General features: G+C 44.4%; 1 protein-coding gene across 1 annotated transcript in view; it reads right to left on the bottom strand.

Annotated features, from left to right (window-relative positions):
- Positions 1-546: 546 nt before the first annotated feature.
- LOC311235530 (adenosine kinase-like) overlaps positions 547-15712 on the bottom strand; it is a 183273-nt gene continuing 168107 nt past the window's right edge. The window contains exons 8-9 of the mRNA XM_084322998.1: positions 1457-1543; positions 547-1056 (exon numbers count right to left, since the gene is read on the bottom strand). Coding sequence (XP_084179124.1) covers positions 932-1056; positions 1457-1543 — 212 coding nt within the window. The 3' untranslated portion in view covers positions 547-931. The remainder of the gene's footprint in view (positions 1057-1456; positions 1544-15712) is intronic.

Here is a 15712-nt window from a genome sequence, read left to right as displayed (position 1 = left end):
ATGCTCAGTGGAAGGGGGGAGACGGGCATGGCCCTCCCTCTGATCCTCATCTCCAACCCCCAGCAACAGCACAGCTGGGCGCGAAGGATCAGCCTAATTTTCAGGTCCCTCTAATGATCACCATGAAGAGCAACCACTAATCCCTTAACTGAGAAAAATGACCTCCTGTAGCCGTGCAATCGAGATCCAGCCTCTCTGAGCATCCAGTTAGAACCCCACTGAGCCCAGTGGAGATTACTGGGCAGAACCAGGACACCAGGCAGGCCCTGGACCCCCTCCTGTTAATGATGGGGTTAAGCTGCCCATGGAACAGACAGCACCGAAAAATTATTAGCATCATGCAGGATCTGGTTCATTAAACAGAGCTATGGGGGAACAGGAACAGGAACCCTGCATGTTACTGTACGGAACCCTTGATATTCGCTACTTGAATTGAAAGAGGAGATGCAGAAATATATTCCACTATTGTAAATTAAAACAACTCTATTCTTGGACAAAGGTTTGGCGCATTCTGGCAAGACACACTTGAGAATACTTATGTATAGATATGTATTTTATTATTGTAATAAACATCAATATCTTATCATCAACATAAAAAAAGAAATGGCTGTGGTTAGTTTTCAGCTATCGGACACCAACAACTATATATTGCTTAATTTACAGTCTGTTGTATGAAAAACTGTTAACTTAAATAAAGCTTTATTATTCCAGGATAGGGCAAACAAAGCTGGCGGAGTGATTAAAAAGCGAAAGGCACTGGGCTTTTTGAAGCTCCCAAAACAAAACAGTGCAAAATCAAATGCAAGTTATTCAAGTTGCGACAATGACATGGTATTGTATACATACACATTTCTACACAATCTTGAGGCATGTACATCTTAAAATTATGATCTCAGGAAAAGACATGGGAAGTGCACAGTGCTTGCATACATCAGTGAAAGTCTGGCTTCTCGGGGAAGGTACACCCCACCCGTCTGATAATGACGTTGGCCGCGTAGTGTCCAGCCCGGATACACTCCTCCAATGGCCTCTCCTGGACCAGCTCCGAGAGGAATCCTGGGCGGAGTTAGAGGGGCAGAGGTCAGGAAATAACATCTCATTACCTCAGAGATAGCTTTGGAATTGCACAGTGTATGTGAACAAATTCAAATAACACAGGCAATTGTGGACAACCCTGCTTAATCTTCAAACGAAGGCATAGTGTATGTGAACCAAATTTAAATAACACAGGCAATGGTGGACAACCCAGCTTAATCTTCCAACAGGATTCAAATCATTATAATTTTCATATGGTGCTATGATCAGTTCATACGGTGTAAAACCAGCAGGATAAATGTCATGTTCATATAATCCAGAGACATCGCTGTGTCCCATCGGTGGCCTGTATCAAAAGGTTAATTGCATACAAATCAAGCTGAGTAGAGAATTATTTGTGCAAGTTTGGATCATGCTGTACCTCCCACGAAGGCGTCTCCTGCTCCATTTGTGTCCACAATAGCGTTCTGGTCAATGTCCAAAACAGGGAACATGGTCACCTTTTCAGCTATGGTAAAGACAAAGACAAAACATTAGGACTAGTTAAAAGGACAAACAGTTTTTAACTTTTTGGTTATTTTCCTTTGTCATATTTCTATTTTGCAGTGTCTATGAGCCATTCACCATTACATGGATTCACTGTTTCCTATTTGTGACAAAGGCCATTTAAATATAAAAGTCAGTAAATAATAATGTATATTGATAAATATATTGAGCCTCCAATCACAACTGTTGCTTCCCCCAGACAAGGCAGCAACAGTTGTGATTGGAGAATCAAGAAAAGAGGGCGGCGTTTGAGATACAGTCAATTCAGAGTTCAGGACTTGAGCACGATGGGTACAGTAACAGGCTTGATTGATTGATTGAAAACTTTATTAACAGATTGCAGAATGGGTACAATACAGTACAGCTCAATACACACAATTGTTAAGGGGATGCAGACCAGAGAAAGACTTTCGTCTTGTTTACATCAGGGTCCCCCATTTTCAATTCATCAGGACATATATGACATACATGCCATACAGATAGACAGTACTGCTACATCTATACATTTATGACATACCAGATTTGCAAATACAGTACCGTTTGTGATACAAAAAGAGTCCAGAAAAGGGAGTATATACATTTGACGTAGAAACTGTACATTGGAGGAGGTTGTGGGGGGGGGGGGGGGTTGGGTAGGGAGGGGTTGGGGGGGAACACTGTACAACTGTACAAGCAAAACTGTACATTGGGGTATTGACAACCATACTAGGTAATTTACATTGGAGGGGGTTGGGGGAACTCTGTACGAACAAGCAAAACTGTACATTGGAATATTGACAACCATACTAGGTAAATTACTGTACATTGGAGGGGGTTGGGTTAGGACATTTACAGGGGCCAGTTTCGAATTGCAGTCTCCCGTAGGTGTTCCTTGAGAGTGGTTTTGAAAGTGGGTAGTGATTCACATTCCTTTACAGCTTTGGGTAGGGCGTTCCACATTGATGTGGCATAATTGCGAAACGTGTTTAGTCCCTTGTTTGAGCCGAATCTGGGTTTACCATGATTTGTGGAGCTCCCTCTGGTGTTGTGATCGTGGTATTCACTGACCTTTGGGAAGTATTTTGACATGTACATGGGTACCTTGGTCGTGTAGTGTATCTTGTAGACCAGGCCCATTGCAAGTTGCTGTACTCTGTCGTCTACTCTAAGCCATCCTAGGTTGTCAAAGTGGGCAGGGGTGAGGTGGGTTCTAGGAGTAAGGTCAAGCAGTAGTCTGACCAGTTTGTTTTGAGATGTTTGTAATTTAGTTTTTAGCGCCTTTGAGGTGCTTTGGTACCATGAGGTGCAAGCATAGTCTGAGGTAGAATATCCTATAGGTGAGACAAATGGGTAATATCTTAATAAAATAATCCACTCCTTCTCAAAACGTGCTGGAAAAAGAGAAACGGGCCAAAATGCAGATAAAACCTTTATTTTTTTCAACGAATGGAGAGTCTTGTTGCGGAGGTCTCCAAGCTCAATGAAGCCCTTTATGGTGCAAAATATCTCCTGCATGTCTAAAATGTCTAAAATACCAACAATGCAAAGAAAAAGGTGATTTGTTCTGGTGACAGGCAGTGGCCTCAGTTAGACAGATTTGTGGACAGGTGTCAAGCTCACCTTCCAGCTGACCACCTTGGATGAGTCGGTACTAACAAGTGAATGACAGCAGACCCTCCTGGATGAGTCGGTACTGACAAGTGAATGACAGCAGACCCTCCTGGATGAGTCGGTACTGACAAGTGAATGACAGCAGATCTTACGTAGAATAATGTGGTGTAAATGTCTCATGTATTGTTAACATTATTAACGGTTTATATTTTTCATATCGTCCGCATCATGAAAGACACAATAAGCAAATAACATTAGAACAAATATTAAAATAGACCAAGGCCACTGATCGTCAATAACAGGCCTACATTTCAAATCTATAATGAATCCATTAGAACACACTTAAGCCTGTGTCACACAGTCAAAATGTACTTAACGCCAATTGGGGGACCCTGCTGTTTTTATCATAAATCGATCAATACAGACCGTATTAATTAATGTTGTTTCTTTTTCAAATGTAGCCAAGAGGAAGTGACTAAATCTAGGTCTAACACTGCCATTGGAAATATGAGCTTTTCCCCTATCCATAGATGTATGATTTGGCCATAATAAAGTCATTTATAGTTCATAATTCAATTTTGAATGTATAATTCAAATGGATTATAATGTATTACTGTATCTACAAATCCTTGTGTTTAATCATCTTCCCTTTATTCTTTTGCTTAGATTTTCTTTACACTTGATCTCAAGAAGGTGCTGAATGAGCTCAGTGAGTGAGGTCGGATGCGGCACAATTATAACATGGTGTTATTCACCGGCAAAGATGCAAAAAAATAAATCATAATTTATATTCTCCTTTGTTTCATCACAATTTACTCAAGCCTAGTAACAGACACAATATTTCTGACACTGGGAAGGAATACATACCCTAGATACCAAGAACATGCTAATTGACCTGGAAGTGGAGCAATCTTCCATTTACTTGGGCATGTACTTTTAGGCGAAATTTCTGAAAATAGGGCTCCAGCTTAACAGGTTGTTTGTTGAAAGTCTGAACATGACTGTCTTGAGACGTGCCTCCATCTGGAGAAAACCCCTCCCCACGTGCGCAAATGGTTTTGAGTGACTTAATTCCAAGGATAAATCTGAGGTCTGAATGAGGCAAAAAGCAATGTTGGTATCAACTCTATGCTGCACTGCCCTCATCTCAAGTCTGACTGGGGCCTAACTGAACGTTTTTCAGCTGATTCAAGATCGATTCAAAGTTAACAGATATCTATTCCGATACAAACTATATTTCTTCCTGCAGAGTGCAGTGATTCAAGGATTGGATCTGTTTGTAAAAATTCTGCAAGTCCCACCTCCCTTAGTTACTGTTGCTTTGTCAAGATAAACATTGATGAACAAAATGAACAATCTGTCTGAGAAAACCATGACAGGAAATGAGAATAACACTGCCCTCCAGGCCTCCAGGTGCTTCAGGAAAGCATAAATCAGTATTACAAGTTCCTTAACAACAATTTCTGCCATTTAGTTTCAAGTGCTGGAACATTATCAATTGCCGCTCTCCAATTCCTTAATTGCTGGGTAGAATGTATTTTCCAGTGTGGTGTTGGAGAATTGATGGCTGACAAAGTGACTAAGGAGATATAGAGCTTAAAAGACAATTGGATTGGTGGATGTCTATGTCAGTTATTATTTTACAAAAGGTAAATTATCCAATAAATTTATGCTAGGTTTTCCATTTTCTCAGAAAATAATGCTACTACATAAGATTAATCAAAAGCTAAAGGGTTTGAAGGTCGGGACCAGAATAGATATAATCTACACATACTAGCAATCAAAGTTACTGCCTTAACGGTGAAAGGAAGCCACTTTCATAAATGCGGTGCGCACCACTTTGTTCACATTGTTGGCTTATGGATTTGGATCATCAAGGATGTCAGTCAATTGGGATATTGATTGAACTAAATGGCATTTTATGATCTATGATCTGAACATATCTCACTAGACACTGTATGGCACAGTGTACACATTACACATGTGAAGATTCTTTTTAGTTTTTTGTCCATTAAAAGCTAGTTTAAAAGGGACCATGCCAGTCTAATTTAGATTTCGCACCATTACCGGAGGTTGACAGTCTTTTTTTTTAAAGATTTATTTTTTAGCGTTTATCGCTTTTTACTACTGGGCAGTCCAGTAGAGAGAGAGAGGAGGAACGGGAGACAGAGTGGGGGGAAGACATTCGGCAAATAACGACGGGTCCGGGAATCGAACCTGGGTCGGCCGTGACTCAACGTGTTATGTGGTTCGCCACTGGGGCGCCCAGGTTGACCGTCTTTAACTAATATTGTGTATGTAGGTGATCTCAGCTTACCTTGCCATTCACACTGCCATGGTTGAAAATGTTGAAATGGAGTGGAAAATACTCTACAAGACAAGTTGTTTGAAAGTTGCTAGGCATAGGTAATTACACCTTGTGAATATCACAGTGCCGTTTAACTTTAGCTAACACTCTACTCCAAGCCCCGCATGTCACACTTCTGTTTTCACTTGGGTGCACTTGTTATTAACGCCCAGGGGCTCCCGGTTGATGCACGGATTTCAATGGCTTGTAGTCAAGTAATACAGTAACGTTATCGAACGTAAAGGCGTAGCGGCTTTCACAAGGGTGAATTACCTACGCCTAGCTACTTTCAAGAGTACAACCAGAACCTGCAGATTCTTCCTGAGCAAGTCATGTCTCACCTCCAATCTGGCTTCAGAACATCCCACTCCACTGACACATGCCTTCTCTATTTGAACGACCACATCAAACAAGAGGTGGACGTGGGCAGTGATGCAGTGGTGGATTTCATAAGTGGTTGCACTGTGTTTTAATGAAGTCACGTGCACGCGCGCATGCGCATAAATGTTCCCTCGCGTGCGCACAGAACAGCTCCGACCAGCATTATGATTAGAATGATTATTATGCATAAATAGTAGGAAACATATTTGTATAGGAAATTACTAGTTTTAGTTTAGTTTTTGTAAATATTGCCTTGAAATAGAGAAGCTGAGGGCGGTCAGGTGGCATAGTGGAGATTGCGCTCGTCACCAATGCAAGAGGCTGCGGTCTCGACTCCCGGAGTCAGCATTGCCTTGGCTTGGGCTGATCGCTATACTAACTCGTTTGGCTGGGTTAGGGGGAGGGAAGCCGTGGGTGGGAAACTGGCGTTGTGGACAGCGACGCCTACAGGTCAGGTCTGGGCGCTTGCTCAGCGGAGGCAGGACTTGAGGAAGGCAGCGTGACCTCCCACGCGTTACACTTCACCAATGAGAGCCCTCGCTGCCAGGTGAGAAGAGAGCCACTGGCTGTCGCCGCACGTGTCGGAGGAAGCGTGCGGATACTTCAGGGTTCCCTTGTACCGACCAGTAGGAGAAGGAGGGGGGGGGGAATTGGCACAACGACTAAATTGGGACGGGGAGAAAACAGAGAAAAATCGGAGAAAGAGATAAAAAAAAATAAAAAAAAATAAAAAAAATAGAGAAGCTGAAAAAGGTAGCAGGATGTAGCATTCAATATATAAAGAAATTATATTGTCAAAAGATATGGTTGAAAAATAAACAATGTTTTAAATGTAATTGTAGATACAATATTGTAGTTACAATTTCTTTAATTGAATTAACTTAAACTAGAAAAGTAAATACAAACTAAATTAACAATGTAACTTACAGTTTACAGAAGCACAGTTTCCTTCTGATGCACAACTTAAGAAATGTCTCATCCTTCCAGTCGAGACCATTTGTCACATAGTGAGAGGTTCCACAGCTCAAGCAAACCCCCACCAATTGGTACAGGGCTTGTATTTTGGTTTTGCTCTTCTCGTTCTTTGTTATGCTATTGGTATGCTATTGTTATACAAAGACAAGTAGCTAGGTGAGTACCGGTACTTGGCACACGGCTCGACGAGTCAAGTGAAAGTTGTGAACGCATTTTTGTGTGCATGCGCGTGAATGTGCGTGCTTCTGCTCAGAAAGGTGGTGGAACGGCGTGGTACTGTGTGGCATGAGCACTGCACCCCTCGACATGGGCAAATACTGCGGCATGGTCATGTTGGACCTTCAAAAGGCTTTCGACATTGTCAATCACCCCATTCTGATTGACAAGCTTAAAGCAATTGGTTTTGATAGTTCATCAGTGAGCTGGATGCAATCCTAACTGGAGGGGAGAGAACAGATGGTGGAGGTAAACGGTACAGTACACCCCCCCACCCAGTGAGCTGCGGTGTTCCACAAGGAAGTATACTAGGACCGTTACTGTTCCTAATTTATGCAAAACGATCATTTCTAAGCAAAGTGTGGGACTTATCAATTTGAACGTGTGCTTGACTTTGTGCGTATACTGTATATACGCACAGCTCGGACCATGCATACCTGGCGCCCAGCGGTAGAATATGGAGACTGCAGACGCGGAAATAAGCTTTCGTGCATTAGTTTGACTGACGTGTTCGGTATGACCCCCCGTAATTCATTATAGTTAATAATAAAAGCGACAGTAGTGTAATTATTGTCAAAACCCTATAAATAGCATTTGGAATAGGTCTTTCTTTCCGAATGAATGCAGCATGGTTTATATATAGCGTTATCGGAATACTACGGGGTGTACCGGCTGCGGTCCGTGTAACTCGACTCGTTATTATTTTGCGCATAGATTGCAGAAATACGGGAACGTTTTGATTATATTTAAAAGGCTTTGCAACTTACAACTTCGAAATTCCACTTATTTCGTTTTACAATGTCAAAGCCTTTTAAATATAATCAAAACGTTCCCGTATTTCTGCAATCTATGCGCAAAATAATAACGAGTTGAGTTCTAACAAAGAACGTATTACATGATGGGTAGGCTGATAGAGTAAACTGTAAATAAAATAGCCTATAACATTATAAAGGATATGGGCTATAGCAGGGGTTCCCAACCTTTATTCCCCAGAGCCCCACGATTCCTTGAAGACATATAGGAATATGATATGATATAAGGTATACTGGTCCATCAGCGAGGAGATAGCCCACAGTGGATAGCCATTAAATGCCATTTGAGAATATAGGCTATTAAGGCAAAACGATCGGCCTATCGCCTATACATATTATTTAATGTTTTCATAAGCGTAAAGATACAACAGCTAGATTAACGATCAAGTTAGTTTACTGTATGCAGGCTTCGCAGGGCTGTGCCATGTGCTATTATATATGCGCAAGTTACTGTTGCTTATTACATGGCGTTTTCACATTCGCCGAAATGCTTGCTTGTGATTGGTCAATAGCCCCCCGACAGCGGTCATTATTTTTCAATAATGACTGCTGTTTTTTCAATAATGACCGCTGTGCGCAGCTGTTCGCAATCAAGCCCACTGACACACACTGTTTCAGTGCAATTAGACACTGCCGAGTCTGCCGGTGTTCTGCTGCCGGCGATGACAGGGGGCGGAGCAAGTGTAAAATGCGGAGTCGATGTAAAATGAATTAGGTATATTGTTAGTAAGTTAGCCATGTAATAAGCGGGATAATGTATAGTGCAGCAAATCAGACACACCTGCCGCGACTGCACTGACAGCGGAGTGCGTGTATTACAGCGGAGCCAGAACAGAGGCTGCCCGCGATAATAATAATCACTTTATTTGGGCTGACAGAGCCACAGAACAACTGCGATTTGTCAAATGAATTAGGTATATTGTTAGTAAGTTAGCCATGTAATAAGCGGGATAATGTATAGCTTTACTCGGTCATTGTCGCAAAATAATTGACCTTCACTGACGTTTAAAACACCTCGCCGAAGCGGCTCGGTATTTTAAACTACGTGTCGGTCAATTATTTTGCGACAATGACCTCGTAGCTATACATTATCCCTTACATAATGTAGGCTATGGCTGCTATTATATCTAATTTATATAGGCTACCTAATACCGACAACAAAATAGATTGTATGCCTCTACAAATCATATTATACCCGGTAGCCAATCGAACGAAACGAATAAAGGCATTTATATTCCAGCATTGGTTATAATGACACACCAACGCCAAACAGTGGTTCTGTATCGTATGGCTCTCGCTCGGCGTCACTTTCTGCACTGTACCTCGCACGTGCACGCACACTGAATAAAGACCACAATGTACCTTTATATCTCAATATTCGTCTGACCACACCCCTATCAGCTTACCTACATAAGCAGGGGTGGGGCCACATACTCACCTCCTTCTTCGCTTTCACCACAAGGAAATGCCTTCGGTAGATCCCCACTTGACGAGGTTGTTAGTAGAAGAAAGTTGAAAACAAGAGATACGTTGACATCATATCTTTATTTTCTCTCTCACTATATTCGAGAAAATACGGCGATATTGTCTTCGTACTGGAGTGTCTGGAAGATGATGATCATTCTACACCTCCGCCGGTTTTTTCGTATTGGGAGTTCACACCGCTACATGCCTCCCAACTGCAGTCCTCATTGCTGCGGCTGGATGGGGTGAAACCCTCCAGCGACACAGCTGGACTGTAGGATGCACCGCTGTTGTGAGAAGCGGTGGGTTCCAGGTTTGGTGAGTAATGTTTGCTTGCGAGCACCACTTGTCTGTTAGTGCTATGGGGGCTAGCTGACAATGTTTACGAAAACCGGCCCCAGATTAGGGTCCTTTGTTCAGCCTTTTTAGGCAACGGCGGAGGATCTTGGTTTGAAGCCTATTATAGCAACTAGTGGGCCACGACCAGTAGAACTGGTGATCCCAGGATCTCTGGACGCGTGGGTACTTCTCTGTCACCGTATAGGCCCCGTCTTTCATATGCAAATGAGAGTATACCCTAAACGAGGAAATGTGGGCATGGATGATCGTTATCGGAAAATCCATGTTCAAGTCGGCTACAGCCCAGATGGGACTTGTGCTGGCTCCGCCGGATGTATGGTAAAAACACCGTTGTAAAACTGTGTTAACATCTCGTTTCTCTTCTCTCTTAAAAGGTGAGGAGGGTTTCAGAACGGCGGCCTGTCTGAGTGTGGCTTGTTATATCGTTGTGTACACGTTCAGGTGATAGCTGCTTAGCTTGCGTGCTAGTTGTGGCCTACCTGTTAGCCAGTCAGCTGTTAGCTGTAGGCGCTAGCCTGTTGTGTCACTAGGCTAGGTAACGTTAGCTTGCTGCTATCGGCCGAGAGCGGCCGTTAGCTTAATGCTACACTGTTGAACGTTCTGAGACTATAACATGCTTTAAACACTCTGACTACGACGTAGAGTGTTTTTGCCATTTTTTGTAGGTGATAATGGGTTGTGTGTGTCGTGGGACCTACAACTGGGTTGGGTTGGCCACAGAAGCACATGTGTAAGTCTGGTACCGGGGCTCTTAAGGGGGCCCTCTCTATTCTGTGTTTTTTCCTTAGTAAAAATCAGATAGCAGGTTAGCACATGCGCTGTGTGTAGCTGTTAGACGCTTCATGGAGCGGACTATGACTGTGTCATACTCTTTTTTGTCATTACATCGTATCATGGGTGTGGGGTCGTAAAGGGGTGAACTGGTAATCCTTTTCTCCCCTTCTTTGATGGGCAGGGGTTAAAACCTCCTGTCCTTCAAGGATCCTGTCACGTTGCTGTTCGGCACGTTACAGGGTAAGAGGGAAGAGGGGGGGGGGGGGGGAGGGAGTTTCCTGGTCCCACGCCCTGGAATATTGAGCGTGTGCACCGCAGAAATTCCCCCGCCATAGAGTACGTCTCTGTTGGTAGGACTTCCGTGAGCTGTTCGGGTCCATATGATGGATCTGTTTCGGGGAGTGGTCAGGGCTCCTCCTCACGAAGCTCCTATTCGGGCCTTCTGTGAGTTAGGACTCTTCTTCCATGTGAGGGAGCCTCCTCTGAGTGCAGAGCCTCCTCCTCAGATTGTCAAGGTGAGTAGAACTTCAAAAAGGAGTCCTGCTCTATTGTGTGTGTATTCGATTCAATTCGATTATTGAGTGTGTATGGGTTCAGTGCCTCCTCCCCGGAGAGCCCTAAAACCAAAATTTTACATGGCTCAAGGTTGCAATATATTCTTTTCAATCTGTACAGCTCGCGTGGGAAGTCTCTCTGGGGATTTCCGTCTCCTCCCTATGGGAGGGTGGTGGGATGTAAAAATGTAAAAAAAATTTACCCCCGGCTGTGTAGACTGGGATACATGCTGTTGGTGCTTCCTTCTTTTCTATTAAAAAGAGTTGGAGTTAGGAAGCATCACACCCCTCTTGTCGTTCCCCTGGGGGGCGCCTTGGGGATTCAATGACAGGTCTAAATAGCCTGTTCATTGATGTGGTTGTGTCCCGACGCACGCATAGTGCTAGCTCGGGGTGTTCTGTTGAAGATCAGGCGAATGACTGGCACGCCTTGGTTGCTTGAAGTTAAAACAGCATTTTTATAAAGCAACTGGGATGGAGGTTTTTCCTCTTCCGACGACCTGTGTTGGTTGTCGACGGATTCTCGTTCATATCTGGGGGATGATGACGGAATGGATCTGAACATATGTAGAGGGGTCTCACGCCCTCAGGGTGGGCCACCGGGCGCGGTTCGCACCGAACGTCTGGGTGGCGCCTTCTTTTCATGTTTAAGATCAACACGCATATCTGCCCCTTCTCCTGGAGTAGGCGTGTCGGCGTGGTTAGGGCACGGGACTGGTTCTGGTCACGCTGGTCCGGATCAGTTAAACCCGTTGTCCGCCGGGGATGCAGATCTGCTGTTCTGGTACCCTGAGGGACTTGGGCTTTTTTCAGGGGGAAAAATGCCAGGTCGGTCCGGGTGTCACAGGGTTAAGCGCTATGGAGACCCTGGTTGGGTAAATTTTGTACTCTGCACTGTCGTAATGGCTTACGGCCATGCCAACCTGTACACGCTCGATCTCGTCAGTTCTCGGCCGCTACGCAGGTTGGTCCTGGTTAGTACTTGGTTGGGAGACCGCCTGGGAATACCAAGTACGGTGTGCTTGGGGCTGGTTCTCCATTCTTTTCGCTCCTCTCTCACGCATGGCGAAGAGGGGCCTGTTGGGTTGGTCTTTGACCTCCTCTGGTGACCCTGTGCTTCCCGTATCGCCGGGCCCGGTCCGAAGTAATGTTTCGTCGACCCGTAGGCCTGGGATAACCCTTTTTTGAAAACTGAAACACTTGTACTGCGGTATAGCCAGTGTGTACCCGCAGGTGTGTTTTGGAGTTTTTTCTTGAGGGGTTATAGGAACAACCACCGCATTGGGTAACGACAAGGTGGTTGATTCCCTGGTGTGTTGGAGCAGTGTCAACTCCCGGGTTACCCGGTTGAGGGTGCCCCTGCACGTTCATGACGTCTGCCAATCATGTCAGCCTTCTCTGCCTCAACCCCTCTCTGGGTGGGTTTTTTTTTAAATGGAGGCTTGGTCATGCAACAACGCCAGCACACGCCCCTTCCGCCGGGGGGGGGGCTGTTCTCAGCTAACTCCTTTGGCGCCTGTCTCGTCCGCAGTACTCCAGGCTCAGGTTACAGCCTGTTGCCTGGTTTTCCCCGGTGCGCTGCCTGCTTCCGTTGGTTAACCTTTTTTGTGTGCTTACGGCCATGCTGACTGCCTGTTCTGCAGGGTCAGTGTGCCAGGCGGTGTGCTATTGGGGGGAAAGGGCCCGCTCTTGGAGGGGCCTTATCCGAATACGCTGGCGATGTGGGGGGCGGTGTCACTAAGTGACCGCCTGGTGGGGTCTTGATGCCTGGCGTCATTGACCTCTCCGGGCCCCCGTTTTCCAGGGGATCCAGTCCCTTCAGTGGGTCTGGGTCTTCCTTCGCGCTCCGCTGCTACGGCCTTGCCACGGGTTGGGTTTGCTCTTGTATCTTGTACAAAATATTAGGTAAAGAGAGAGAGATGCCCCATATTCCATTGCAGTTTGCACGGCCTCCTCAGCGTGCCTCTCCGCGGACCTATATATTTTATGCATAGCGTGGGTGGTGATGATGATGATGATAGAAACCGCTGTGGCGCATACAGTTGAATGCTGGTATTACACTCATTGAGGGACACGAAGAAGTCAAGTCCGATGGGATTTGGGAATCTCAAATACAAATCGGGATTGGAATAAAAAATGCATTTATATTAAACAATACAGAATATACAGCACTTCTTGGGGTCTGTAGGGTAAGCACTTATTCCCTCCCCCCTGAACATTTATGGAGATGTATGGGCCTTTTAATAATTCAGTGATAAAAGTGTCTTTCAAGGATAAGTGAGCTCCTGCACTGATTATTATAGTTCAATATTCAATATTTGATCACCAACACCCCCCAAAAAGCATAAAATGGGGGCCCCCCGCCCGAAAAGGGCCCTTAAAAATCGTGCTTGCGCGCGCTCGGTTAATATATACACACAAGTGTAGTGCCCTTTTCAGCCTTTGAGCACCTGCCCCTCTAAAGTCCTGTGCACGTCCCTGCAGTACTGTATATTTGTATATCTTGTATGTCATAAATGTAAAAGTACTGTATATCTCTATGTTGTGTATGTCAAATGAAAATGGGGGACCCTGAAAGACGAAAGTCTTTCTCTGGTCTGCATCCCCTTAACAATTGTGTGTATTGAGCCATACTGTATTGTACCCATTCTGCAATCTGTTAATACAATTTTCAATCAATCAATCAATCACCTCGACTACTGCCATGAACTGCTAGCTGGTTTACCCGGCTACCGCCGCAAAAAGCCACTTCAACTCATTTGGCGATCTCGAAAATGATTGGACAGGGTGGTAACCAATGAGTGTGGCTTTCCAATGATACCCCACGTGGGGATGAGCGAATCAGGGATCTAGGTGAAAAGTCACAAGCGCTAACAGGAAATAAAAAAATGCGCAGAATGCATTGGAGTCTATGAGAAAATGGAAACCTAGGGCGGCTAGGTGGCGCAGTGGGCAAGACGCTCGCCACCAACGCAAGAGATGCTGGGTTCGAGCCCAGCTCTCGGCGTTGCTACCAGCTTGGCTGGTCGTTCATACTAATACAATTGGCAGTATTAGGGGGTGGGAAGCTGGTGGGTGGGGATCGGACGTTGTGGACAGCGACTCCTACAGGTTGGTTGGTGCGCCTGCACAGTAGAATCAGGAAGCGATGGGGGCGGCGTGTCCCTCCCACGCAGACCCTCGCCGCTGAGAGATCGCGCTGTGCAGGTGAAAAGATGCGACGGCTGCCTCCTCGAGTACCGGAGGGGACACGTAATGCAAGGCTTCGTCCACATTGCAGCCGGCTTGTGGGAGGCATGGCCAACAGCGTTCGAGACAGGGGAGGGTAGAATTGGACAATACGAAATTGGGGAAGGGAGAAAAATAGAAAAATGGGGAGAAAAAGTAGATAAAAAAAATAAAAAAAACAAAAAAAAATGGAAATCTGCAGACCTTTTTTTTCTTCTCACATTTTACCAAAATCGCTCTATATCACTAATTTCTGAACAGCTTTCTATGAAATCTGGACATGTACTACACAAGACTTCAGGCTATAGATTATTCAGCCATACCAATTATTTTGGAAATATACTTTTGGATATTGCAACTACTACAGAAAAATGTGAGTAACAAGTTTATCTACAACTCAAGTTCAGACCTATGTTACTCTATTTCATTACAACTAAAAGTGCATTTTCGTTATTGTATCAGAAACTTCAGAATGTTATCTTTCAAAAGATACCAGTTTTATGCATGTGCTATAAGTATAAAGTATAGTATTTTGGTTTGCAAAAAAAGTATGCAGTCCTCAAGTTCAAGTAAAAAAAAAATGCCACTTTTGGGGGCCCCCGTTAAGAGACAGGGACAATCTCTGGTAATGGCAAGAAGTCAAAATGGTGGTACGGTCATTTAAGCAGTTGGCAAATGTGTCATGCTAACAATAACTGACACTAAAAATACATAAATAAAAATAAAAAGTAAGTCAGGGTTGATGTCATTTAGCATACAGTACATACTGTATACCGTATGTACAGTAGGACACAATGCAAATGCATAATGTCAATATCACTTAACATCTAAATGAGCACTGTGATGGAAAAAGACAATGCAATGCAAGAACAGTTACTTTGGTTCATTCTCAAAGTGGAATCGATTAAACGATTCTTCACTGGAAATACATCGCTTCAATTATCAGCAGCATGTGCACTTCAAAAGAAACTCCCCAGTTAAAAGAAGGGTGGATGAAGAAAAAAAGAGAATCCACCGGATGACAAAGTCGTGGAAGTGTAGAGTGACATTAAATCAGCAACTTATGTCAGAACAATCTGAGCTGCACACACGCGTGATCTTCAAACGAGCCCGAGGTCTCCGGTGCCGACGTTCAGAAAAGGTGTGGGAGACGAAAGACTGACACACGTGGATGAAAGGAACACGGCGAGGCTGACAGACCTCTCGTTGGGAAAACGAGGTGAGTTTAAGTTGACACGGGAGAAAAAAAACTAATAAAAAAAAAACGACAAAAGTCGTTTAATGAGCCCCCTGCTAATCTGGCTACGGCTCACTGATTAATTTTGGAGTCGCAGACAAGACACCCCGCCTTATCAATTTGAATACTCCCCCATCTCCAGTAATACGCTGTAATAGGTTGCGCAAGTGCTTAGACACCAGCTATCCTAATG

Source organism: Notolepis coatsorum, assembly GCF_963971535.1.
Source record: "Notolepis coatsorum genome assembly, chromosome: 10".
Lineage (NCBI taxonomy): Eukaryota > Metazoa > Chordata > Actinopteri > Aulopiformes > Paralepididae > Notolepis > Notolepis coatsorum.
The sequence above is the reverse complement of the archived record's forward strand: the minus strand, read 5'-3'. Positions and strand labels throughout refer to the sequence as shown.